The sequence below is a fragment of the Mirounga angustirostris genome, unplaced genomic scaffold, assembly GCF_029215605.1.
Source record: "Mirounga angustirostris isolate CCGP_5_RB_7025 unplaced genomic scaffold, mMirAng1.0.hap1 SCAF_4, whole genome shotgun sequence".
In the NCBI taxonomy this organism is placed as follows: Eukaryota; Metazoa; Chordata; class Mammalia; order Carnivora; family Phocidae; genus Mirounga; species Mirounga angustirostris.
Window position 1 is genome coordinate 11,609,966 of NW_026991712.1, and position 27,007 is coordinate 11,636,972.

The 27,007-nt window shown below is 47.6% G+C and overlaps 1 protein-coding gene across 11 annotated transcripts in view; it reads left to right on the top strand.

Moving 5' to 3' along the window:
* The window catches only part of CYRIB (CYFIP related Rac1 interactor B), a 148,543-nt gene that overhangs the window by 24,763 nt on the left and 96,773 nt on the right, over positions 1-27,007 (top strand). For 6 of the 11 annotated variants that reach the window (XM_064587871.1, XM_064587874.1, XM_064587877.1 and 3 more), the window contains one exon: positions 17,304-17,356. The exons of 1 other annotated variant lie outside the window; for it this stretch is intronic. In XM_064587871.1, coding sequence (XP_064443941.1) covers positions 17,304-17,356 — 53 coding nt within the window. Of the gene's footprint in view, positions 1-17,303; positions 17,357-26,010; positions 26,825-27,007 lie in introns of those variants that run through there. 4 more of the 11 variants (XM_064587883.1, XM_064587881.1, XM_064587880.1 and 1 more) reach the window with 4 other exon arrangements.

Consider the following 27,007-nt stretch of genomic DNA (forward strand, 5'->3'; position numbering starts at 1 on the left):
CCCCAGAGTCTCTGGAGGGAGTGGGGACCTGCTGACACCTTGATTTCAACCCAGTGAAGCGCTGTCTGGAGAATTGTAAGATAATAAAGTTGTGTTCCTTTAAGCTGCTACATTTGTGGTACTGTAACAGCAACGACAGAAAACTGATTCGAGGTGTATTTTATGTATCATCAGATCTACCATTTCCCATGTACAGTTCAGTGGTTTTTAGTCACTTTACCCACTGGTGCAACCATAACCATAATACAGTTTTAGGATATTTTCATTACCCAATAAGATGCTTTATGTCCATTTATAGTTACTCCCTGTCCTCAGCTCCACGTAACCACGAATCTACTTTTTTCTCTCTAAATTTGTCTATAAACTTGCCGTTGGGGTGTTTCATAGAAGTGAAATAATATAATACGTGGTTTCTGTGTCTGGCGTTTTGTTTTTGAGATTCATCTGCATTGTCGAGTGCATGAGTACTCTGTTCCTTTTTACTGTGGGATAATAATCCGTTGTGCAAACACACCGCGTGGTCTCTCTCTCCACGTGGATTTGTCTCTCTGCTCCACGGTGGATAGACATTTGGGTTGTTTTTGGTTTGGGACTCACGGATAACAATGCTATAAGCATTCGTATGCGAGTCTTTAGGTTAACATAGGTTTTCATTTCTCCTGTGCAGATACGTAGGCGTGGAATTTGCTGGGTTGTATGGAGATTTATGTTGAAATTTTGGAGGGCCTGCCACACTGTTTTCCAAAGCGGCTACACCATTTTTAGTTCCCACCAGCAATCTAGGAGGGCTCCCTCTACCTGGCTTTTACTTCTCAAAGGGTGGTGGGCTGCCAAAGGGGCTGAGCACACACACCCATGTGTGTGTGCCCATGCGTGCATGGGCACACGTGTGTTCGTAGGCACACACCCGCAGAACATTTTCAAGGGACTGTTTCAGCTACTTGTGATTGACTGTAGCAGGAGGTAAAGAAGAGAAGAAAAGCTGCTCTTTTCTCTGGGCTTTGAAGAAAGAAGTTCCAGCAGCTTCTCTGTATCTCTTTTCCTCCCTGCCCTCAGTGTAAGCCCTACAGCTCAATAAGTAAATAGTCTGTTGGGGTTCTCGATCTGTGATCTTTGATCCTTCCTACAGTTTCTTATCACCGGGTTTGTCTTGAGCCTTTGCCAAAATCTGGGGCTTTGGCATTGGGTGAGACCTGATATTGGTACTTTTACTATAAGCGGTGAGACAGAAAGTCCCACCATGGGTGGAAGGCTGAAGTCACCATGCTTTTCTTTTTGCCCCAAGCTGGTCTGCTACGGCATTAGCACATACCCCCCCGCCGCCAGTTCCAGCTTCTGCTTATAAGTTCTGCTTTCCCCTTCGTCTGAGCAAGTCTAGACTCCACTGGGTGGGGTTGGGGATTGGGTAGCAGACCCAGAGTTTCAGCCTATAGATAGATGACTGCTTACCAGGGGCGTGGTGGTGAGAGGCCCTGGCCCTGCCATGGGGGGCGTGATGTGGGGTGAGATCCAGACATAAAGTGTGATTACTCAGTCTGGCTCGGTGGGTAGGGAGGCCCCTCTCTGTTCCTCAGTGGCAACAGTAAGCAGAGCACAAGCTTAATTTTGGACAGAAACCTTGCAAGTATTCCTTAGTTTCTTTATTGCTACATGTAGAAAAGGGTCAATTCCGTTGGATTCCATGAGGAAAAAAAGTGAGTAATTTTACGGTGACCATTAGAGGTTTTCAGTTTGAGGAGAAACTCTGCCGCGGGTTTCTAGACCCATACCTAGATGACCGGCTGTAGAGCTGGGCCCTGGAGCTGACCGGGCTGAGGAGTGGTCGGCCCCCAGGCAGGAAGCCAGCCACCTAGGCTTTGATGCTGCGCCCAAGGGGGGGTGTGTGGATGGGATGGTGTCAGCTGGCCTGAGCAGCTGAGGGGTTGATGGGTGGCAGGTGGGGAAAGACTCAGAAAATCTAGGATGATGACCTGGGTCAGCAGATTGGCTGAGCCCTAGGGCAGCTCGAGGGACTCAAACCCCATTCAGCGGGAGTATTAACTGCCATTTTTGAAAATGAAGAAACTGAGGCTCAGGGAGGCTAACTGACTTGTCCAAGGCCACACAGCGAGCAAAAGGAACAACCAGAAATTCACCTTCGGGGCTGTTTCTGAAATCACTGTGACCTTGCGAGATGCTTCTTCTTTAGAGATTAATGAGAGACACGCAACACAACCCCGAGCCATGAATGAACGTCCTCATGACAACTTGCTGGGCCCAGGAGAGGGTAGACATTTTCACAAAGAGCCACCACCACTGTTACTGTCTGTGTTGCTCGTGTTGGAGGTGGTGGAGAGGGTGAGAAACCCGCTAAGTCTAAGTAAGGCTGGAAGGCTCCAGCCGCTGGGCCAATAAACACAGAGACCCCATTTTCCAGATGAGATAGGATGCAAAGAGCAGAAAATACACGTGGCTTAGATAACGTTAAGTGAGCATGTACTGGGGCGCCTGGGTGGCTCAGTCGTTAAGCGTCTGCCTTCGGCTCAGGTCATGATTCCAGGGTCCTGGGATCGAGCCCCGTTTTGGGCTCTCTGCTCGGCGGGAAGCCTGCTTCTCCCTCTCCCACTCCCCCGGCTTGTGTTCCCTCTCCCGCTGTGTCTCTCTCTGTCAAATAAATAAAATCTTAAAAAAAAAAAAAAGTGAGCATGTACTAAGTAGTGTCATAATACAATAAAATGGAGGTAAAGTTATCTGTAATGTTGGTTGATGGGTGGGGCGGGGGAGTGGTGGGAGCTGAGAGCCCCAGGTTTGCCCTGGTTCCTCTGCCTTCTGTGTGACCCTGGGGGGCGGGGGGGAGTCACATCACTTCTCGGATTTCCAGTTTCCACTTCTGTAAAATGGGAAGGTTGCGCCAGAAGATCTCTAAAATCTATTTTGACGTGAGCTCGGCACGTTGGACTTAGAAACGCTGTCAGTGGATGTTTAGCGTCAAGAGAGGGTTTAGCCAGAGATTTTTCCTGTGGCTGTGGAGGAAATTTACACAGCTGGCTGAGGTTTCAGTGGAAACAAACAAACCCCTTTAATTTACATGACAAAGGCTTATTTATCCCAGAGCGTCTTAGTCTTAGGTGGGTGTTAGAAAGCTTTGGGGAGGGCCTGATAACCCATAGAAGGATAGAGGCTGTGTTTAGGAGGTTCTTCCAACACTTCCTCCCCCTCTATGGGAAGTGGGGGCTTTGAGCCCAGCGGAGGGGCTGTAGGTTACAGAGCATGAGGGGTCAGCCTTGTCCTCAAAGAGCTTATGGTGTCAGCTGGGGTTGTAGCAACACCTACTGTTGGGAAGACTTGCTATCAGGTGTGAACTCCCCTGGATGAACAGGGGGTTCCTGTGGAGGAGAGCACAGATCCTCTGGCCAGGTGGTGTAAGGGGTGCAAAAGGAATCTGCATCCTAATTTGTAGCCTGTGAAGGATTTGCATGTTAAGAAAGGCAGCCTGGGAGGTGTGGGGGCCTGGGGGGCGCGGCGAGAGTCTGGGGTCTGGGGTCCACAGTGAGAGAGGGATGCTTTGTGCACTGCGCCACATGGAGGGCCTGGAGCCAGCCTCCCCTGCACCATCAGCAAGCCACTGGGTCAGGCCTGAAATGGCAGCTAGGGCAGGAAGCAGGGCCTGGCAGCAGCCGGCAGCTTCTTATAAACCCATTGAGGATTGTGTCCGTCAGTGCTCTGGGTTGCAAGTGACAGAAACCAAACTCAAGCTAGCTTAGGTTCAAAGAAGATAATTTCTTCTATCAAGTAGCTAAACAGGCCTGGCTGATCCAGGGGCGGGATTTTGTCTCTGTCTCTTGGCCCTGCTTTCCTTCCTCCTGTTTCTTAGGCAGTCTCTCCTCTCCAGATGGCAAGAGCCTGCCAGCAGCGTGGACTCAGGCTTATATCTTCTCATGTTCACCACCCCATCGGGGAAACAGGCATCCTTTTGCAGTGAATGCAGCTTGACTGCTAGAGAAGGCTCTTACTAGCCACTTAGGGTCCCATGCCCATTCTTGAACCTCAAGGGGACTCTTACGGCCATTCAGGGTCACATGCCCATTTTGCAGCCAACCATGGGTTCTAGAAGATGCTGTGCTTTGACTGCACTCCCCTAGGTAACACAGTGGCCCCTGGAGCATGTGGAGGGGAGGACTGGAGATGCCTCATTGGAAAACTGGGTGCCGTTACCGGAAGGGGCACGGAGGCTGGGCAGACAAAAGATGTCAGCTGCTCATTGCAGGGAGCTCAGCATCGACTTTGTTTTACCTGCTTAGGGAGGCTTCTGTTGAAGCGATGACCTGAACTTGGAGAGAGTGAGTGGCCTAGAGGGAAGGAGGTACGGGGTGGGGTGGGGGGCCGTCCATGGCCCGTCCTTAGTACCACTGCCACACAAATCACCTGATCACCTCCGCATTTTGTGTGCATGCTTCACGCCCTTCCCCTGTGTCCGGGGGTGATGGTCAGACTGCTTAACCCACCAGAGTAACTTCTGGAAGCCTCTACAGAGCCTGATGTTCACCCTTTCCTTGCCGGGTCCTGGGGGAGGTCTGGGGGCGCTGGGGGCAGAGGGGCCCTGAGGGTAAGGGCTCTGCCCAGCAACCACTGCCCACCCCCTTCCAAGTATTTCCCATTTCACCACTGATACTGCCATGCTGGTGTGAATAGGGGGAGAGCTTTCGGGGTGGGGCTGGCGTAGAAGGTTCCTCACCTCCATCCTTCCCCCAGCCCCCGAGCACACTCCCACCCTCAGAGGATGTTCAGCAGCGCCTTTCACAGAGGGAGTGTGCCATTGATTTTTGTGGCAGTCGATTGAGAAAAGCAGGGGTGATTGCTCTGGAAATGCCCCCCCCCTCGCACCCCGTGCTCGCACTGGCCTTGTGCGGTTGTTCAGGATCGGCTGCCCTTTCCTCTGAGGTTCTACTAGACCACCTCTGCCCATGCTACTCTCTTTGCACCTTTTTTTTTTTTTTCCCTGTGAGCAATTCAGGTTTATAGGCCTTGGAGAGTGTGCAAATATTTGATTTTAATTAAGGAAGTCTGGAATGAGGAATAGAGAAAAGCTACTTCTCGCTTATTTCTGGGGGCTCCGGCAGGGCGGGGTGGGGATGACTCTGGTGCCGTCAGCCATCTCAGCAGTCATCTGGTCCTCCAGGGTGGTCCAGGCACCCAAGAGGAGGGGTCAGGAGAGCGGCGGTGGGGTGGGTCTGCTGGCCCATGGTGGCCTGTGGGAACAGAAAGAGTTAAATAGGGCAGGAGGGTGCACCCTGGGGAAGCTCTTCTGGGCCAGAATCTGGAGCACAGGGCAGGTGATGAGAGGCATATACACCTGCCATCTGATCCATTTCTGCCACCTGTTAGTGCTTCCTGCTGGCTGGCCATGGTGCCCATCTGGTCCCTTTGATCTCAGCTAATAATCCTCACCACTATCTTTAGTGGTAAATCTAATCATTCCCATTTTATAGCTGAGGAAGCTGAGCCCAGAGAGGTTAAGAAACCTGTCCAAGATCACCCAGCTTCTAAGTGGCACCCCAGGTGAGTCAGAGTCCAAAGCTATGCCCAAACTGGCCCTGCATATAGTGCCCAAAGGATGTTCTTAAAAGAACCCCCAGACTGTTTTGAGACTAGGTGGGGTCCTATAACTTAAAGCCCTAGAATACTAAATGAGAATTTATCGTGACTGGCAGAGCCTGCATATTGGCCAAAAGAGGGAGCAAAAATGGTGTGTGTGCAGGGAGGGTTGGGGAGCGACGGGCAGCAACCTGGGGTATCAGGAAGAGAAAGAACCCAGGAGCCCAGAGTTCCTGTCCCTGCCCTGCCCCCAGCGTCATGGGGCCTGGGGTGAGTCATACCATCTCTAGGAGCTGGTTTCCTTTTCAGCGAAATGAGGGTAAGAACCACAATAATAGCATTTATTGCGGGCTTCCTTAGTGCCTGCGCCAGCCTTGGGACACCAGGACCAGAGAGGTACAAGGACGTGGGCTTCTGCCCTGGGGGGGCTCAGGGGCTAGTGGGCAAGGGGGACACCCCCCCACCACACCCCCACTAGTGCTGCATGTGAGACATTGGACAGGTTTGTCCTTGGAAGGGTTGGTCCTGGGGAACCAGAAGGTTGGAGGGAGGGGGGTGGCTTGTGCCCCAACTCTGGCTTCAGAGCCCTCCAGCCTCGTGGAGGGAAGAAACCCTTAAGGAGGCTTCTTCCCACAGCCTTAGATAGTGCTTCTGTCCTCTGCTGCTGGTCCTTCTCATCTTGGCTGCTCCTGAGAATCCCCTCCCCAAGCATTCAGATGAAGAATACCTGGTCCCTAGCTGTGCAGCCTGGTCACCTAAGAGCTTTCTGCAAACACCACTTCCCAGTCCTGGGGAGCACTGTTTTCGAAAAGCTCCCAGGGTGATGCTGATTTACAGCTTGCCCCTCTGGGGACCCTCGGCCGGTTCCTGCCCTGGAGAGGTTCCAGAGAGGATCTGCCACAGTGGGCTCCCTCCCCAGGCAGCAAGAGCTGATCCCCGTGGGAGGGAGCAGGGACAGGTGCGCAGGGGGCTCTGTGCTGGGAAGGACAAGCTCCAGGGTGGTCACCTGCACGCTCTGCTCCACATTGCCCCTTTCTGTCCCGGGGAGGGGACAGAGGCCTGGGAGAGCCCGCTGCCTCTGCATTGCCTCCTCCCTGTTCTGTGACCAGGCTGGATCCCTGTACCCTGCACTGTGTAGGGCCACGCTCAGGGGACCCGGCCCAGTGTCTGCCAGTTACCCGGTTCTCGCTGCCCCGAGGCACCTTCTGATGGGACCCAGTGACAGCTGTCAACAGGCCTGGGACAAAAATGAAGTCATGGCAAGCCCAATGGGACAGCTGTGGCAGTTTAGAATCCGAATTTAAACCCGACAGGTATTTTGAAGATCTGGTTGAAATGATTTCCCCTTTTGTTCACTTTTGGGGTTCAGAATCAAATTCTTTTTAGCATTTTTACCTAGGTTTGGTTTAGCTGCTTCTAAAGAAATCCTATTTCTTGCAGTTCAGTGGGCCAGCCACTTCCTGAACACTGTCCCCTAGTAAATTTGTAAGGATTACAGATGAAGAAACACATTTTCCCAAGAAGTTGTGGCACATTTGTAAATGAGGGAGTCAGGATTGGGACGAAGGTCAGTCTGACTTCAAAGCTCATTCCTCTGCACAGCAGTGGACCCCAGTTCCATGTACAAAAGACTGGAGCTGAGCTGGATAGAGTAGCCACTAGCCACATGGGGTTCTTTAAGTTTAAACTAATGAAAATTAATTAACATTGAAAAACTCAGTTCCTCAGGTGCACTGGCCAGAGTGCAGGTACTCGGTAGACGCATGTGACTGGTGCTGCCTTAATGGACATTGCAGATACATACAGAGCATCTGCATCTCTGTAGAAAGTTCTGTTGGACAGTAGTGAGCGGCTACATGGCACAGTGAGGGCCCCTGGCCCAGCTTGTACAGCTGAGCGTGGTTACGGGGGAGAAATTGTGAGCAGGCTCTCTGACCCTGTTGGTATCTACTACTAGAGGGACCAGCCGGCCTGCTTTGCCTGGAACGGAGGGGTTTCCCGGGACTTGGGACTTTCCTTGCTAAACTGGGAAATTCCCTGATAAACTGGGATGGGTTGGTCCCTCTGTTCACGACACCGTTTCCGTGCAGATGTCACTGGTGTGCCCAGGTCCAGGACACACAGAGTTTAGCAGAGAGTCACTGAAAGCTCAGGAGTGAGCTAGCCGACTAAGCAATGGCATCATTCGGATTGTGAGAGGAGTGCTCTGAAAAAGGGGAACCAGGGGTAAGGTGTACCCAGCAGGGGCCCCCATCTGGATTGAGGGCTCTCTGAATGGGTATACCCAAACTCAGAGCGGACACCTGGGAAGCAGTTAAACAGGTGAAGGAGTTGGGAAATGGGAGGAAGCTAAGTGACAGTCCTGGGTGGTGAGCAGTGGGAAAACCTGGTGGTCAGTGTGGCTCTGCTCTGATCCTTTCCCTCCAGCCTTCACATTCCCACATGTCTAGAATCGGGGGGGGGGGGGGGGTAGACCGGATATGCAGAAATGATATTCTGCACCTCTCCCAGTGTCATGTTTTCGAGTAAATAGTGATACGTCTTTAAAGGCGACCCATCCTTACACAGAGAATGTGTTTGATAATCTGTATTTTAGGCACACGTCCTTTATCTTGCTCTTCTATTGGCGAGCAGCTCCCCTCTTCTCTACTTTGATAAGGGTAGGGCCAGAGCTAGCCTGCAGGGCTCAGGTTTAACTGAGATGCCATTAAGCCTGGCACACTGTGGCCATTCGGTACGTTCTTTTCCTTCCTCCTGCTCTCCTCCTCACCTTCACGCTCTGTTTCTTAAATGAATGCCATGCTGAATGACACGTCTTGAGAAAGAACAATGACCACTTATGATACAATATGCAGTGATAATTAAGGTTATTAAGGAGATGATTGGTTAAGGCACCACAATATTTTGGACATTTACTAATGGGTTGAGCACCCTGTGTAGTCTCTCCCCTTCCCCTAAAATATTGGAGATTTCTTAAGGTTAAAGATTTGTCCAAATTCATCACTTAGACATAGAGTTGCAAGTACTACAGCTTCATTAAGAACATTGTTAAATATATGAGTGATAGATCATGGAAAAATGTGAGACATGGATCCCTCTTAAGCTGGGAGAGTGATGAGGGAAAGTGTAGAAACCATGTTTGGCTTCTCTCCCGTTTGCAGAACGTGATCCTGGAAATGGTCCATAGTTCTAGGAGAAGGGATGCAAAGGGAAAAGGTAATTAATAGGCCCCGCCACTGACTGTTACCTTGGACAGAGAACTGCCCGCTGTAATAGCATGTCTCCCCAGATCCCAGGCCTGGGGCTGGGAGGATTGTGTGCTTCTGAGGCATCTCACGGTCCTTCAACAAAGAAGGTGACAACCTCAGGGGAACAGTGTGAAAGAAGCTCTAGGAACCTTTATTCCTCCAAATGCTAGTATGGCTAAATATGTGAAATGAAGCTACTTTTTTGAGGGGGGGGGGAACCCAAGCCAGAGAATTTTTTTTTTAAGTAGTCTCTACACCCAGCGTGGAGTCCAACACAGGGCTTGAACTCACGACCCTGAGATTAAGACCTGAACCAAGATCAGGAGTTGGACGCTTAACTGACTGAATTACCCAGGCACCAGCCCCAAGCCAGAGAATTTTTATAAACTTGTGGTGGATCCTAGAATCCGTTACGCTCTCTCAAGAGAATCCCAAAATACGGTGGGGTTCACGTCTGGGTAGGAAACGTGCATTGGAAGGTAGAAGTATTTTGTATGTTCCGTGGTATTAGGATTATAGGAAGTTGGTGTATATTTAACTTTGTGTACCTGTGCATGCATGCATGCAGAACCTTCACACGTAGCCTTTAATAGTTGAAGTACATTCTTGGGGATGAGGCATCAGTGCAGTTTTGCAAATAAAAGCAATATTGCCGAAGATAGTGGGTCCTGTGTCATGTAAGATTTCCATAGCCAGTTAGCGCAAGTTATCATTAGGAAATTAAGCACCCAGACTCTTTCAAGGGACATTTCTCCCCAGTACGTTAGCTGCCTTTCTGGACTGCAAGTGATGATAATGATACGGATTGGCAGAGCCAGGGAAAACCTGATTAATAGGAAAGGGTGTATTCTGAATGGATCAAGGAACACTTTAGAAACTCCAGCATGGCGGAGGGCTCCTCCAAATGCTTTTATTTCCAGGCTGAATCTTTGATGCTTTAGGGGTCCTGGAACGGTCTTGTGGGAGGTTGGCACCCAGCATTGCGAGTCCGGGAGTGTGTTCGCTAGGGATCCTCTGTGACAGGGGTGGGTGTGGGGTGTGGGGGTGGTGGTTCCAGACATTGCAGTTTTTCCAACAACAAAAACAAATCAGCCAAGATAAATTGGAATCACTTGCATGAGGCCTTCCCGCCACCAACTCACACTAGTAATTCAGTGCTTGGCCAAGCAGAGTAGGAACTGAAAATGTGAGTTACAGAAGTTTTAATGTTTGGGTAATATGAATGTCTAACTCTCTGAAGTACTACATGCACGGAATAGTAGAGAAACTAAAATTAGCACTTCTTCTACCAACACAAGGTGCCCAGCACCTTCAAGGTGCTTACGATCTCCCTGAAAGAGCCAAACATTGGGTGGTCATACAAATGGCGTAGGACGGGGTCTCAAGTTCAGGTGGTAGAGTTGAGGGAATGATCGATGTGAACGGCAGCGCTGACCTTAACCCTTGTCCCCAACTGTTACCTCCTTGTTTCTGGTTCTTGTTCAGGCCAGGTGTCTGGGGCTGCTTCTGTGACCCATCCTTGTGTTTCTTCGTCACCCCGTGGCTGCACCTGTCAGAGCCCTCACCACTCAGTGTGGCAGGACCCGGGTGCACGCTCCCCTGAGCGTGAGGTCTTCGAGGAAGGCATCTCTGTCATCCTCTCCATCTCTCTTGCCCCTTTGAAGCTGCCTGGCCTGGGACGGTCATCGCTCTATTCTTGCTGCAAAGCCAAGCCGTTACTGGCCAAAGGCCTGTGTATGATCACTTCTGACCTTGTCTTAGTCACGGTTGCTGTAACATAAAACCACAGACTGGGTGCCTTATAAACAACAGGTTCATTCCTCACTGCCTGGAGGCTGGAAGCCTGAGATTAGGGCACTGCCACAGTCAGGTGAGGGCCCTCTTCTGGGTCACAGACTGCTCTCTGTATCCTTACGTGGTAGAAGGGGTGAGGGAGGTCTCCGGGTCCTCTTTTACAAGGCCACTCGCCCCATCCATGAGGGTTCCCTCTTCACGACGTAAGCACTTCCCAAAGGGCCTACCTCTTCTTTTTTTTTTTTTTTTAAAGATTTTATTTATTTGAGAGAGCGAGCGAAAGAGAGAGAGAGCACCCAAACCAGGGGGAGTGGCAGAGGGAGAGGGAGAAGTAGACTCCCCGCTGAGCGGGGAGCCCAATGCGGGGCTCAATCCCAGGAGCCCGGGATCATGACCTGAGCTGAAGGCAGACGCTTAACTGACTGAGCCACCCAGGCGCCCCAAGGCCCCACCTCCTACTACTGTCATGCAGGGTGTTAGGATTCCAGTGTGTGAATTTGGGGGGAACACCCACATTCAGACCATAGCACTTGTTATTGACATATACATATAAAGCAGTACCCATCTTTGTTCTTTTTGAATATGTGTTTTAAGGCCTGCTGGTTTAAAACTTGACATAGCAGACGTTTGGAGGTGGAAGGCACAGGGAGGGCCAAGTGCGCGAACTCAGGTACAGGCAATAGGAGGGAATCCTGACCCGTGTGAAACCCAGACCGGGTACAGCAAATCCTTCGGCATAGCTGCTGATTTCTCCTGTGCTTGGTACAACGCGAGGAAGACAAGGACTGGCATCCCAGCTGAGCTGGGCAAGCCAGAGGTTTGGAAATCTTCATAATAAAAGCTCCTTGTTTGGATTAAGCAATTGTACTTATTTTTCTATTATTATTTTTTATTTTTATTAAAAATTTTTTTTTTTAAGATTTTATCCATTTACTTGACAGAGCAAGAGAGCACAACAAGCAGGATGGGGCCCCCACATCGGGCTCCCTGCTCGGAGGGGAGCCTGCTTCTCCCTCTCCTACGTTTATTTTTTAACAGACCTGTGGTTTCATGTGAACATGTGGAAGAATCTTACCTTCCTCACTCAGGAGGCAAGTTGAATTGAGAGGCCATTTGTAACTAAACCCAAGTAACTATGGAAACTGCTGAGCGTTAACTCGTAGCTTTCTCTGGGCTACTTTCTCTGGGTTGATAAGCCAGCTACCTGTGTGGCGGTCACATTTTTTTCTTGACAAAATGATAAAAAGCATTGATTTGCTTAAAAGTCTGTTTTCACAAGTTTGTAAAATATTGCCCTAATATTTTTTTTTACATTATTTTCAGCCCTCCAAAGGCCGTAAAAGGAGTTTCAGCCTGCTTTGGAAGATCTATCGTGATTTCTGAATAATAATAATAATTCTTATAAATAGCTAACATTCGTGGAGCATTTGGGATAGATTGGCCACTGTTCCAAGGGAAAGTTTTATTAGATAAATGATTAAGGTTTGTTGGAAATAGTAGTGAGCTCTTGTAATTGAACAGGATTATGGGTATAATTTTATGATTTTATTACCATGGCTAAGAAAAAAACAACAAGTAGGGCGCCTGGGTGGCTCAGTTGGTTAAGCGATTGCCTTCGGCTCAGGTCATGATCCTGCAGTCCCGGGATCGAGTCCCGCATCGGGCTCCCTGCTCAGCGGGGGGTCTGCTTCCCCCTCTGCCCTCTCCCTCTCGTGCTGTCTCTCATTCTCTCTCTCTCAAATAAATAAATAAAATCTTTAAAAAAAAAAAAACAAGTGATAAACAAGCCAATCAAATTATAAGATGAATTCACTGAGGAGAAAGAGTAATTCTTTCAGTTATTTTTGTGTGCTTAATTAACATTTATTAAGTGTCCTTTGGGTCACAGGCACTGTTAGGTACTTTTACATCTGCTATTTTATTTAATTACGAGAAGTTCTTTACTTCCAGATAAGATTTCCCATGGGCTTCCTTCGACTAATGAGTTATTCTAGCTGGTCCTGCTCGTACAGTAAGTCACCTGGGGAGGTGGAGAACCACGATGGTGCTGGGGTGTCATCCTTAGAGAGTGTTTGATTGGACAGGGTCGGGACCCAGCAACAGGATTTTTTTAAAATTTTTTTTTGAAGATTTTATTTATTTATTTGAGAGAGAGAGAGACAGCGAGAGAGGGAACACAAGCAGGGGGAGTGGGAGAGGGAGAAGCAGGCCTCCCGCGGAGCAGGGAGCCCGATGCGGGGTTCGATCCCAGGACTCTGGGATCATAACCTGAGCCGAAGGCAGATGCTTAACAACTGAGCCACCCAGGTGCCCCTGGCAACAGGATTTTTAAAAACAACTTTCCTGGGCGCCTGGGTGGCTCAGTCGTTAAGCATCTGCCTTCGGCTCGGGTCATGATCCCAGGGTCCTGGGATCGAGTCCCACATCGGGCTCCCTGCTCCGCGGGAGGCCTGCTTCTCCCTCTCCCACTCCCCCTGCTTGTGTTCCCTCTCTCGCTGTCTCTCTCTCTGTCAAATAAATAAATAAAATCTTTAAAAAAATAAAAAATAAATAAATAAAAAAAATAAAAACAACTTTCCTCCCTCTCCCACGAGCGCTGGTTAAGCCGGCCACGGGGATGAGAACCTCTGTGTTGGACTATTGGAGATGTTTTTTCACCCGCAGAGAAATATTGACTTAAACTCTTCGGCAATCAGTGGCGCCTGGGTGGCTCAGTCGTTAAGCGTCTGCCTTTGGCTCAGGTCATGATTCCAGGGTCCTGGGATCGAGCCCCACATCAGGCTCAGCGGGGAGCCTGATTCTCCCTCTCCCACTCCTCCTGTTTGTATTCCCTTTCTCATTGTCTCTCTGTCAAAAAATAAATAAAATCTTAAGAAAAAAAACCTCTTTGGCAGTCAGCCATCATTGCAAACTTTGGGAGTCGTTTGCTACCCCAGGTGGAATAAGAAACACACCTGTTTTCCTTTGTTTCCTATGAACTGGGATGTGGGAAGTGTCGGAAAACGGCTGAATGACAGGTCAGAAAATGTTGCCCTAAATGTCTCAGACCCAGAATGTCCAGCTGTGCTTAATCCGTTGCTGAGTTGTGCTCTGTGGCGTTTATCATGCCAGTGACTTGCCTAAGGTTTTTTTTTTTTTAAGTAAAAAAAAAAAGACTAGGGAACTTCTACGCTAGAGGTAATTCCTTTTAATGAAATACATACATATGTACAGAGTACGGATCTGTGAATAAAAAGAGTTTAAGAGGACACAGAGAATTAGAGGTATTCTTCTGGTGGTGGGATTATAGGTCGAAATGGCTTCTTTAAACATAGTTTTTGATGTCATAGTCAAGTTGTTTAACATCAAAATATTAAAAAAAAAAAAAGGAATTAAGTGGTTTGGGGAGCTCAACTTTTCTTTAAAAATGGTTATAGCCTGAGATCACATCATAGAGAGTTAACCTAAAAAATGATCCATAATCAAAAACATATCCAGTCCCTAAAAAGATTCATGGTCATCTTCACAGACGGATTTGCTTCCGTGGGAACTTTTCGTCCTGCCTAGAAACACCCAGGAGTCGTGTGGTGTAACTGGTAGAAATAACAAAAACTTCCATTAGTTCTGTCAACGTTAAGCATTTTCCCTGAAAATAAACCAGGTTTCTGGTAGAGCCTTCCGCTTAAGGATGTTGTGTCCTTTTAAAAACATTGTGGTGCATTTGCTGAGAGAACTAGGGCAACTCAGTCACTCCTTGGGGCCTGGGGTTCTTCACTGGTGTCACGAGGGGATCGTCATTGTCCAGGTGGGGCATCCCTGGGACCCTGGGGTCGTCTGTAGAGTAATGGGGAGAAGCATTGAGGTGGCCACTCTGGGTCTCAGGTCTCCTACCCTGGGCTCAGAGCTGCTGGGGGTGTGGGTGTGGAGAGAAGGGGCATCTGGGTGTGTGTTCGTTTGCAGAGAGAGGAAATCCTTTCCGTTCTGGAGGCATTTTTGAGGACCTTTTACGCGTCAGGCAGAATCCCAGGTGTTGGGAACAACAGGATGACCAAACTCAGTGTTAGCCCTCAGACAGCATCCAGTGTCCTGGAGGAGACAGAGAGGGACTCAGGGAATTCCAGCATTTCTTCAGCTAGGCCAGGGGCTGGGTGGGAGAAGGGGGTCCGTGGAAAGGCAGACTGTCTGTGTGAGCTCTGGGTGTTTTTTTTAAGAAACAAATGACAAGGAGAAGACAGCTCCCTCTTTGAGTCACTCTGCCCAGCCACTCCTCAGGGGAAAAGAAAGAGGAAGGAGGAGGGCCCACGTGGGATGGTTGGGACTTCCCTGGTGTCCTGGAAGGGACCCAGAGGCTTCTGCATGCTGTTTAAAGGGCTGTGAGCAGGAGGAGGACCTGGGCTCTCGGAAGACCACAGAACAAGCCCTTAGGGCCGGAGGGACCTCAGGAGGTCACCTAGTCCAGGCAAGTTACCCTGGCAAGTCTACCTGTTTAAATATCCAGGTCTGGTATCCTACATCTCTCTTCCCGCTGCTTGTGCTTGACCATGTAAACCAGCAAATTAGCCTGTGGACCTTTGTATGTGCTGTTGATTCTGCTTGGATACCCTCCTGCCTGGGCTAGGCAAATTCTGACTTGTCTTTTCGTTTTCAGCTTAGATATCACCTCCTCCAGGAAGCCTTTCTTATATCCCCCACTTGCCTTCTGTGATTGCCCAACACCATGCTCACCACTGGTGCTCACTTTTTCATGGTCTGTTGTAATTGCTTGTCTGCCTCTCATTGGTCCACTAATTCACGAGCTCTGAGAGACTGAGCAGGGGCTGGAGCTCATGGTGTGAGTCTAAAGAGGAGACAAGATCAGATCTGGTTTCTAGAGCCACAGTCCCTATCATGGAAATGAAAACAGGTCCCCCTTGCCACTTTCCTTCTCGGGGAGCTACTTGCTGTCTCCTGGGTTTATCTCTAGGTGATGCTGTGGCAGCTTACTCTTTGTGTTCTTAAACTAAAAAAAAAAAAAGGGTTTTCTGAGAGTTAGTGCCCTTTTTCTGATTTCTGTGTCTTTTATCCCCAAGGCCCTGAAATTTCCCCAAGAGAACAACTTGCTTCCATTCTCTATTTTGTAAATCTGGTCAAGAAATTTGGAAGAAAGGAAAATAATCCTTTATGTAATGTAACTGGAAGAGATAGGGAGAGGAGTTCGGAGAACCGTAGTATGGTGTGCTCGTGTGCACGCACGTGCGCACGTGTGTGTGGCGTGCACTCAAGCACAGAGCTTGTAAGTGTGCTTAGATGGTTCTTAAATTCCCATCTTTCTTGGACACCAAGCAGTTCTGTGATCATGATTTGAAAGGGAATTTTAGGGGTGCCTGGCTGGCTCCGTCGGTAGAGCGTGCGACTCTTGATCTCAGGATCGCGAGTTCGAGCCCCACGTTGGGTGTAGAGATGACTTAAAAAATTAAAAAATAAAATAAAATTTTTTGGGGGGGCACCTGGGTGGCTCAGTTAGTTAAGCATCTGCCTTCAGTTCAGGTCATGATCCCAGGGTCCTGGGATGGAGCCCCGCGTCAGGCTCCCTGCTCAGTGGGGAGCCTGCATTTCTCTCTCCCTCTGTCTGCCGCTCCCCTTGCTTGTGCTCTCCCTCTCTCTCTGTCAAATAAATAAATAAAATCTTAAAAATATATATATAAAAAATATTTTAAAAATAAAGGGAATTTTAAACCTTACTCATGGAACCAGAGCAACAAGAAAATCTGTGCTTGGAAACCAGAGGAGAGATGGGAGGAGGGGCACAAGGGGTTGACCTGATCAGCCCGCAGCGTCCTCCTACCACAGTCAGGCTCAGCCCCCAAACCTTTTGTGAATAAAGCGGGGCTGGTGGAGTGGTTTCCTGTGGTTCAGCACCCGATGAAAAGCACAGAGAACACACTAAGGCAGCTAAAGATGTAATCAAAATAAAGGCCAGAAAAAGGCATTCTGGTTCTCTTCCGCACAATCATGTCTAGACGCCGCAGACGTTGCTGCCATCTTCACGCTCCTGCTGGTGACGGAGCTCCGTGGGACGTTGGTTAAGTATGGTTTTATGAAAACTCCCTTTGATTCATAAGCTTCTGCTGCTGCAGGAGATGTTGAGGGTGACAAGGACAGGGTGCTGTACGTGTTTGTTTTCCTTTCTCAGCCAAGAAGAAACCTAAAACAGGAAGTGATTCAGGGATAGAATGATTCAGACCAGATCAAACTCAAGTTGGGCTGAGTATTTCGCTGGGACCAGGATATGCTGTTGTAACTCAGAGTTCCAGCATCCTTTATCTGAGAACTCTGAATTTGGAAGGACAGCCTGGCTCCAACCTTGGTCCCCCGGACCACACAGTCCAGCCACACTGTCCCTCAGTTATAGGATTTCGGTTTGAGTCTTTGCTCTTTACTCTGCTGTGCAAACCATCAGCAAGTTACTTAATTTCTCTAAATCTCCATTTTTTTTTGAATCTCCATTTCTTTATTTGTAATACCTAAAACTACTTTGAACATTAAATGAGAAAGATGTTTGCAAAACATGCTCTTGTAGACTTTAATGGTCTGAAGAAATGGAATTTGGAGTTGTTATTCCCAGACTCTTTGGTATGGGAAGACTAATAGTGGCAGGCATTTACTGGGGGCTTACCATGTGCTCAGGTCTGTTGTTACTTGCTTAACCTTTGCACCTCTGTTTTGCAGGAGAAGAAACTGAGGCCTGGAGTTTGAGTTATTCGTTCAAGGTTACCAAGTTGGTAAGTAATGGCGGATTTGACCATGGCCGTCAGCCTCAGAGCCTGTGTTCTTCACTACTTCACTATGAAGAAAAATTAAAGTGGATGGTAATATCAGGCCAGGACATGGATTTCAGTTCAGTAGAAAGAAGAACCTTCTGCTTCTGTTGAAATTAGAATCGATGTGCTTTCTTTCATTCACTCCATGAATATTTAGAGAACCTACCAGGTTATCAGGTTAAATGATTAATTTAAATGAGATCCTTGGAGGGCAGGAGACACTCTCAGCTTCCTGTGATCAGTAACAGTAATAATAGTTGACAGTTATTGAGCACTGTTGAAGAGCTGACCCTGTGCCAAGAGCTTTGTCTGAATTATCTTGTTTAAATTTCGAGAGAAAGTTGAGGTTCAAAGAAGAAAAGTGACTTGCCCAAATTCACTCCAAATGCATGGGATTGTCTTAGTCCATCTGGGCTGTTATAACAGAATACCACAGACTGGGGGGCACTAAACAGTAGAAACTTGATTCTTACAGTTCTGGAGGCTGACAAGTCCAAGATCAAGGTGTGGGCAGATTCAGTGTTTAGTGGTGCCTGCTTCCTCATTCACAGATGGCCATTATTTCCGCTATCACCTCACATGGCAGAAAGGATGAGGGAGCTCTCTGGGGTCTCTGTCATCAGGGATGCATTCATGAGGCTCCATCCTCAGGACCTAATCACTCCTGAAAGCCCCACCTCCTAACACCATCCCATTAGAGCTTAGGTTTCAACATAGGAATTTAGCAGGGACACAAACAGTGCAGGGCAGGGGTAGAGCGAGTATTCACATCCAAGCAGTCTGGATGGAGAGTCAGGGCTCTTTACTGCTGGGAGGCTCTCATGGAAAACCAATTTGGTGAGCCTCAGTGCCCTCTACCTCCGCCAGGCACTTCCTTTTTCTGCCTCTTTGGTCCCTCGTCTTCCTGGTCTGCTCACTGCCCTGAGTTTGGCTGGCTAGCTTCTGCAGAGCTTTAGCCGTAGAATGGAGATCAGGTGGCAGGATACTGTGCATCAGTCTCTCATGCATGCTTGTAACTTTTATGTTCATGGAGGTATAACTTACATACTGTAAAATGCACAAATCTTTTTTTTTAAGATTTTATTTTTAAGTAGTCTCTACACCCAACATGGGGCTCAAATTTACAAACCCAAGATCAAGAGTCACATGTTCTACCAGCTGAGCCAGCCAGGTGCCCCTTGATGAATTCTTAATATGCCACCCCACCTTGTCCCCACCCAGACAGGGCATTCAGTATTTCCATCTTTCCAGGACATTCTCTCATGCCCCTTCACAGTTAGTCCTGCCCCAGGGCTAACCACTATTCTGACCTACAGAAGTCCTATATCCATCCTATCATAGATTCCTGCTTCAGACTTATCTAGATCCGAATATACTTACTCAACAAAAACAAAGTACAGATAAAAATAACACATTAAATAGCGTGGGTGAGCCTGTCATTCCACCCAACAGGCGTCTCTCTTGGAGTGAGTGTGAATGAGAGACAGATCTGCTGTTCCTTCTGTCACTCTTTGTTCCAATGGCTTTTTAGAGTGTGAGCATCTTGTGCCATCAAGTGTGTTTCTTACATTTATAGATTTTAATTATCCTACAACACAGCTCTGAAATCCAAACCAGCTCTTTCTTCTGGTACTCAACCTAAGAAACCACATCCAGTGCTGAAGGGACACTGCATGTATTGGACCTGTGTTGGGAGATGGTTTGTCAGTCTCCATTGTGAGATCTTATTGTGGGATTTTCAAGGAGAATTTTGACTCCTTTCAGTTTTCATATCTGTGCTGACTTTGGAAGCTAACCCTTGAGTAAGCTGTCATTGTAAGGTGGACAGAACTCAAGCACCGGTAGGTTGTTATGTTAGACTTGGAGACCTAGAACACTCTGCCAACATGGCGGTCTATGCTGATTTGTGTGTCTTTCCTGATACGAACACAGAGTGGGCTGAAATAGAAGATGTGCATCTAGGGGAGCTCATCAGAAAGGGAAGTCCACAAGAGTCAGAAATGAAGAGAGAATATTAAGCCAAATGGTTATGTGGGCTGAAGCCATGAAGCTTGTGGGGCTTTTGTACCCAGGAAAAGGCCATAGAGTCTGGGCATTCCGATTTTAATACCACAGTGGGTCTAAAATGAGATTTGGGCCCAAGGTGGAATTGAGCACTGGGAGCCATAAACATCACACTTCTTCACGTAGAGGGACTAGAAAAACTCTACTGTCCGGCAAAATAGAGAGGAAGTTTGCCTTGAGTGGAAAAAGTCACCAACAAGAAATTAAAAACCATACGTAGTTGTGGAATCTTCATTTTTATTGTGTTTGAGATTATGAGACCCCCTCCAGCTGAAAAATGAACATAAAAGCTGGTCTAGTGCCATCTAAATTCCCAGTGCAAACACAAAATCACCCCATAAGGATATTCAAAACCCAGACCTAACAGGACTCCCAGAGAAAGAACTCCTCCTGAGCATGAGTTCACAGTTAAAAAATATGAGCTATCCAGGAAATGAACTGCTTCAAGTTGGAAGTAATAGAACCATCTAAAAGAGACTATAAAATAGCGTATTTAAAATAATTAATGACTAAAGATGATATTAAGAGAAACGTAAAGGAAGATGAAGAAGAATAGGTTGATTTGTAAGGCAGCCAAATTCAAATGAAAAACAGTCACCCATTAGAATCCAACAAAAGGGTTGACTGACACATTAGATACAGCCAAAGAAATAATTAGTGAGCTGGAAGACAGTGGTAATAGTTTACATTTGCTAAGTCATTATTGTGTGGCAGGTGCTATGGTGTGTACATCCATGAACTCATTTAATCCTCAGAACGCAGTTAGAAGGAAGGCACGATCAATATCACGTGTATTTTATGGACGAGGAAGCTAAGGCTTGGTGTATATGCCGCTTGCCCAAGGTCAGCTGGTAAGGATAGAGCTGGGATTTGACCCCAGGCTGCCTCGTGTAGTCTGGAGTCTGGGTGTGTCATTATTATACTGTAGACTATCCTCAAAAATAAGCACTAAACAATAAAGAGATGGGAATACACAATATCGATAAAGCGATATAGAATAGAGAATGAGAGGCGGTTGCTTATATCTAAACAGACGGGCCGGGGAGAGACAGTATTCGAAGACACAATGAAAAAAAAAAAAAAAGATGTCACAATGATTTGATGTCCCTTCAGATCTCCTCCAGTCCTTAAGTTCCAAGAATTTGTGACCAAGTCACAAGAATTTGTGGCCCTGTTGAGGGCAGAAATATTCAAAGAATGATGGCAGGGGCTCAGTTTACACTGTAGTTTACACTGATGTGCTGATATGTTTGACAAAGGTCTCTCTGGGGGGAAAAAGAACCCTTGCTTTGTAGCATTTGCTGATTTCTGTGGTATAAATATTTCCCATGACCGGTTTCAAGCTACCCACCTGATGTCCCTGAACCCAGAATTGGGAAGAAATATGCCCACTAAGCTCTCTTTAGTTGGTGTGAGCCAGGTTCAGCACACCAGTGGCTCTGATGTGTATTTTGTTTTTATTTTTATTTTTTAAGATTTTATTTATTTATTATAGTCAAACATGGTGTATGTGAAGAGAGGGAGGGAGAGAGCACGCACGTGCACAAGCAGGGCAGAGCGGCAGGCAGAGGGAGAAGCAGGCTCCCCACTGAGCAAGGATGTGGGACTCGATCCCAGGACTCTGGGACCGTGACCTGAGCCGAAGGCAGACGCTTTAACTGACTGAGCCACCCAGGCGCCCCTGCATTCTGTTTTTAAACTGTGATTTCTGGGTTGTGCATCCCAGGGAGGAACTTACAGAAAGTTCTTGTCATGTGTGCTTGTCATGTGTGCTTGTGCTTGTTATGTGTGATACCACAGTGGGAAGGGAGAGACAATGGGACAAGAGTGGAGCTCTGGCCCCCTTTCTTCCCTTGTATTTAAAAAAAAATGAAACAGGGCACCTGGGTGGCTCAGTGGGTTAGGTGTCTGCCTTTGGCTCAGGTCACAATCCCGGGGTCCTGGGATCAGCCCCACGTCAGGCTCCCTGCTCAGTGGGGAGCCTGCTTTTTCCTCTCCCTCTGTTCCTCTCCCCACTCGTTCTCTCTCTCAAATAAATAAAATCTTCAAAAAAAAAAAAATGAAACAACATGTTGTGAATATGGGTGGGGAAAGTGGCATACTTATCACACTATGGGGGACAGTGAAAATGAGTACAGCATCTTTGTGATTTTTTTAAAGATGTATTTTATGTATTTTAGAGAGAGAAAAAGCATGTGCGAACAGGGGGAGAGGGAGAGAATCCCCAAGCAGACTCCCTGCCGAGCGTGGAGCCCCATGTGGGGCTCAATCCCATGACCCTGAGATCGTGACCGGAGCTGAAATCAAGAGTCGGACATTCAGCCGACTGAACCCTGAGTACAGCATCTTTGAAGGGCAGTTTGGTACTATCTGCTATTTCTAACTGCTTGGCCCTGAATTCTTCTTCAAAGATTTTATCTTATAAATCCTATCTTTCTTATAGTCAAACATGGTGTATGTGAAGATGTATGTAATGTATATTCATTTCACCATTGTTTGTAACAGCAAGACCCTGGAAGCAGCTGAATTGTATTGCTGGTGGGGGATTGATTGAATCAATTATGGTATATTCTTAGAGTGGGATACTGGGCCACTGTTTAAAATAGTAGGTCATGTTTACTAAGAAGGGGTGATCTCCAGGATACATTCTTAAGTTAAAAACAACAACAACAACATGCAGAAAAGTGTATGTGGTATGTTCCCATGTGTGGGAAAAGTGGGAGGTAAAAGTGTATCTACACACCCACCCACACACATCACGTGCTTGATTATGCAGAGACTGTTGCTGGCAGACACCAAGAAAGAAGGTGGTTGTAAAATACTGTTTACCTCTTGGGGGGAATGCTTAAGGGATTGGGGTCTAGAGTGGATAGAAGATGTTGTATATCTTGCATATGTTTTTGAATTTTTTATTTTTTTTAAAGATTTTTATTTATTGAGAGAGAGAGAGAATGATAGAGAGAGAGCATGAGAGGGAGGAGAGTCAGAGGGAGAAGCAGACTCCCTGCTGAGCAGGGAGCCCGATGCAGGACTCGATCCTGGGACTCCGGGATCATGACCTGAGCCGAAGGCAGTCGCTCAACCAACTGAGCCACCCAGGCACCTATGTTTTTGAATTTTAAAACATACGCATATAGTATCCTTTCTGTTAAAAATAAACTGGTTTACAAAAAACTTCACTTTGGGAGTTTTCAACGTGAAAGCCCCTCTCCTTTTTAGAGGAGAATGGCAGATTTCCGTGTGGTTGCTGATCCCCGGTGTTTATTGAGCACATGCTGAGCGCCAGGCACCACCCCATCGTTTCTGGCTCAGTGTTCTCATGTCCGTACGCTGTGGGTCTGTGCATTGGTAGGCTCTGCCTGGACCCTAGCAGTTGCCCAGTGCACGTGTGAGCCACGGAAGTCCCATTTGCAGGAGAGGGGAGGAGAAGTCTTTGTGCAAGGTCATGTGGTATGCAGCAGAGGTGGTGAGAGTCACAGCAATCTTTCAAGTGTTTCAGGGCAGAGGTGACCCAGCTGCTTCTCAGAAATCGAGGTTATCTGGAAGGGCTCTCAAGCCTGTCCTGCCTCTAGTGCCTGGCACCTCTCTTGAGACCACATGCAAGTGTTCTGTCAGTATTAATTTTTCCATTTGTAGGACTCTTTGCTCTGGAAAGTTGGAGCTGTTTGTGGACCAAATGAATCACCGATGTGTTGAGAAACAGCAAAGGCCAGGAGATTGTGTCCTGTGGTGTCCTTTTCTGACTCATTATTATCTTCCCAACTCTTGTGTATGCATCGGAGGGCTAAAGGACTCTAACTTTGCTCCCTTAAAAAGGCCACCGTCAGGGCCTTTCTTAGCAAAAAAAGATGTTCCCAGAGGTACTTTTCCTGTTGTTTCCTGTAGCCAGCCACATTTCTAACCCATCACCGAGCGTTTCATGGAACCAGACGCTTGCTCTCTTCTCTCTTCCTTATCATTTGGTAACAAATGCTGTAAACAGGTTATTCATCTCAAGAGGGCTGTTCTTACAGTGTTGTGATTTGATCAGCTGTAATCCACATGGGCAAGAGGACTGGAATGAAAAGTTTATAATATCGAAATCACAAAAACGGACCTGAGTATTATTTGAGAGTGTGACATCATCTGTAACATTCAGATGAAATTCTTGCTAGTGAGGCCTGTTTGACATTGGCACTTTGCTGTGTCTCGAGACGCTGTTGTGGGCTCATTCAGAGAGTGCCCTTAAGTACTTTAAGTATCACTGCCCTTGTGTGATGGGGAATGTAGTGGTTTTAGTTTACTGGGAGCTGGATGTATATATCAGCAGTGTTCTCCTAACTCCCCAAATAGTAATTCTATCTCCCCTGCCTGAGTGCAGATGCAAAGTTGGTGTCACTGCTGTTTCTTGTATGAGGCGTTTCCTGGTTCCCCCCACGCTATGCTATGCTCCTCTTGTTCTGTGTAGTATTTAATTAAGGCAGTTATCTTACTGGCTTTAAATAATTGTAGCTGTTTGTAGCCGGCTCCACATCAGGCTGAGTGCCAGGAACGATGGCCTGGATCATCCTGCTTCCTCTGTGCATAGCCAGTGGGCAGCATATGTCACGGCCCTTCAGAGTTCATTAGCCAGGATTCTTTTGACCTCCAAGTAGAACCCCAACTTGAACTGCCTTCCACAGAAAGGGGATTTATGCCATTGGAAAGTCCAGGGATGGAGATCCAGGCGTGGTTTAAACGGTGTTGCGAAGGCTTACACAGTTTTTTCCATCCCTCAGCATCACCTACCATTTCTTTTTGGGCTTTGGTGGCAAGATGGCTATCAGCACTTCTAGCAAAAGAAAAAAAAGGGCACTTTTCCAACAGTTCAAGAAAAGTCCCAGAATTGAGTCTCCATGTTTCTGATTGGTCTTATCTGAGTCACATGCCCATCCCCAGACCAATTCCTGTCCTAGGCAAACGCGATGGTCTGATTGGCCATCCTGGATCAAATGCCCGCCCCCTGAAGGAGCTGGGGTAGGGTCTGCACCTCCCAGAGGGCAAGGACTGAGGTGAGGGGAGGTGGATATTCCCCCAGGAAAGCCTGGGAACCCTCTGTGCGTGGAGGGAGGGTTGGGTAAAGCAAAAGCAATGATGTCCAATAGGGTCGGTTTTTAACCAGTGTTTACTCAGTGAATGAATTAACAGATGAATGAGCAAACAGGAGCGTGCTGCTGATTGTGTGAGCTGGTTATACAATACCTGGCATGGGGTTTTAACAGATGGAGCCTTTGCACGAGGAAGGATAAAAGAGAGCCTTGAAATCAAGTCCTGTGAGGATGACATTAAATTAGCTGAAATATTTAACAAGAAATAGGAGACACGTGAAAGCCGTTTCCAACCGTCTGAAGGGCATTCCTAGAAAGGGAGCCTTTGCTGGGTCCTCACTTTATGTCTTAGGTGCTGGGCTAGACACTTGGATCAGCATTTCCCCGCTTTTATTTTCATTTTATTGGTATTAGACAGTCCACTTATGCTCATTATAGAAAAGCCAAAAGGGCACATAAAAGAGAAAAATAAATGCCCTCCTGTAATCTTACCATCGAAGGCTAATTGTTATTATTACCTAGGCATATATTCTGTCAACCTTTTTTCCTTGTTTGTAGCTGCATTAAAAAAAATTCTTACTTAATCTTGATAACGGCCCTTGTCAGAGAAAGAACCTGTGGCTCAGACTGAGGCACTGGAATCCTTGGGCCAGAATTCAGTCCCCCCATGTGCCAGCCTCAGAAGTCCTCTCTCATTTCTGGGCTTGGGTTTGCCTGCTACATAAGCAGCAGTGTGTGCTCTAACAGGGTTTTACTACCGTTCTATTCTGAGAATCCTGACTTCATCACTCCCTGTTCATCCACTCACTCTTTCATTCATGTACTCAGGAAATCTTTTACTGGGTGCCGGGGGTGTACTGATGAATGAGGCAAGGCTCCTGCCCCTCTGGAGCTGACTATCTCGCTGAGCTCCACCTCATCTGTAAATGGTTAGATCAGCAGCCCCTAGGGCTGTGGCAGGACTGCTGATTCCTCCCGTCCCCTGCCTTTGTCGGGAAGCAACCAGCAAAGCAAAGAGGAACATCACGGCCAGAGGCCTAGTTGATATATGCCCTCTGCCTAGGATCCCTCTCCTGAAGGGAATGGGTGGATGTTGAGGGATGGGAGGCTCAGGGTATGCATTACCTGTCCTCACCCTTCCAGGCCTGGCTCTGCTGGGTAATCTGGGGTTTGGCCCATATTGTATACATATGATGACCCTATTTTTGAACCCCAGACTAGGACTCACCATATGAAGCAGGGTTAGCCAAACAGAAGGAGGGAAATGCATATTTCTTGAATGCGACCTTAGGTACTTTTGCATGGCTCTCCTTGCCTGGGAAGGTAGGTATTAACATCCTCATTTTGTAGGGGAGGACTCTGAGGCTCAGTTGGATCTGTGATTTGAGCTCAGGCCTGTCTGATGGCTCCCAGTCCTGTGAGCTCCTTCTTCATGTTCCTCTGTTCCAGATGCATCTGGGGAGTAGGGCTTTAAAAGGCTATGGAATGAAATGTCAGTTTCATTCCATTCACCTATTTAAAAAAGTATTTATTGAGGGCCTTGTCCAGAAACTCTGCTAAGCCTGGGATACTGGCTGGCCAAGACCAATGAGGGCTCCTACTCCCAGGGAACTTGAAGTCTGAGTTAAATCATTAGAAGAGTGATGATATCTCTGCATACTCCCTTGCTCGGTTCTTCATTGAGCCATGCACGTGGATGTATCAGTTAGGGTGCTTTGAGTTGTAAGGGACAGAAAACCTAGTTCAAACTGGATAACTGATAGGAGCAGTTGAGTGATTCACATAGGGGATAGGTTTCAGGCACACTTTGATCAGGGCTCCGGCTTCATTTCTTGGTGATTCTCTGGGCTCCGCACTTGTGTCTGTTGGCTTTGTTCTCAGGTTGACTCCCTTCATAGTGGTGAGAGGGCTGCTAGCAGCTTTGTTCATCGCTAGCAGACATCAGGAAGAGAACAGGTGTGTTCCAGGAGTGTAGAGGAGAGCTGTCCAATGTGGTGACCTGGCTGCTGGTACCTCTCAGACCACATGCTTGTTGGATCACATCCAGGGGAGGAAGAGCTACCATCTCTCCCAGGGCCACTGAAGAAAATTTCTGAGCTTCCCTCTGATGGGATCATCTCAGGACGCCTCCATCTCAATCCATCATGGTGGCAGAGGAAATGGGATAACACTGATTGGCTTAGACCAGTCAGGACTCATCATCCCTGGAACTGACAAATGAGGACCGAATGACTGAAGGATGCTGCTTGGTGGGAAGAATAGAATGGATGCTGAAGACACAGCTACAGTCCATAAGGGGGTAGGTAGTGTGTAGGATGTGGGTGTAGGAAAATGAGCAAGGTCTCCCTTCTCTTAAAAAAAAGGCGGGGGTGGGGGGAGGCCTTTCTCTTAAAAAGCTTGCCTTCTAGTGAGCTTCCTGAGACTTTGGCAGTGATCAGAGGAAGGGCATTTACTACATTTACTGAACGCTAGGCACTCTATG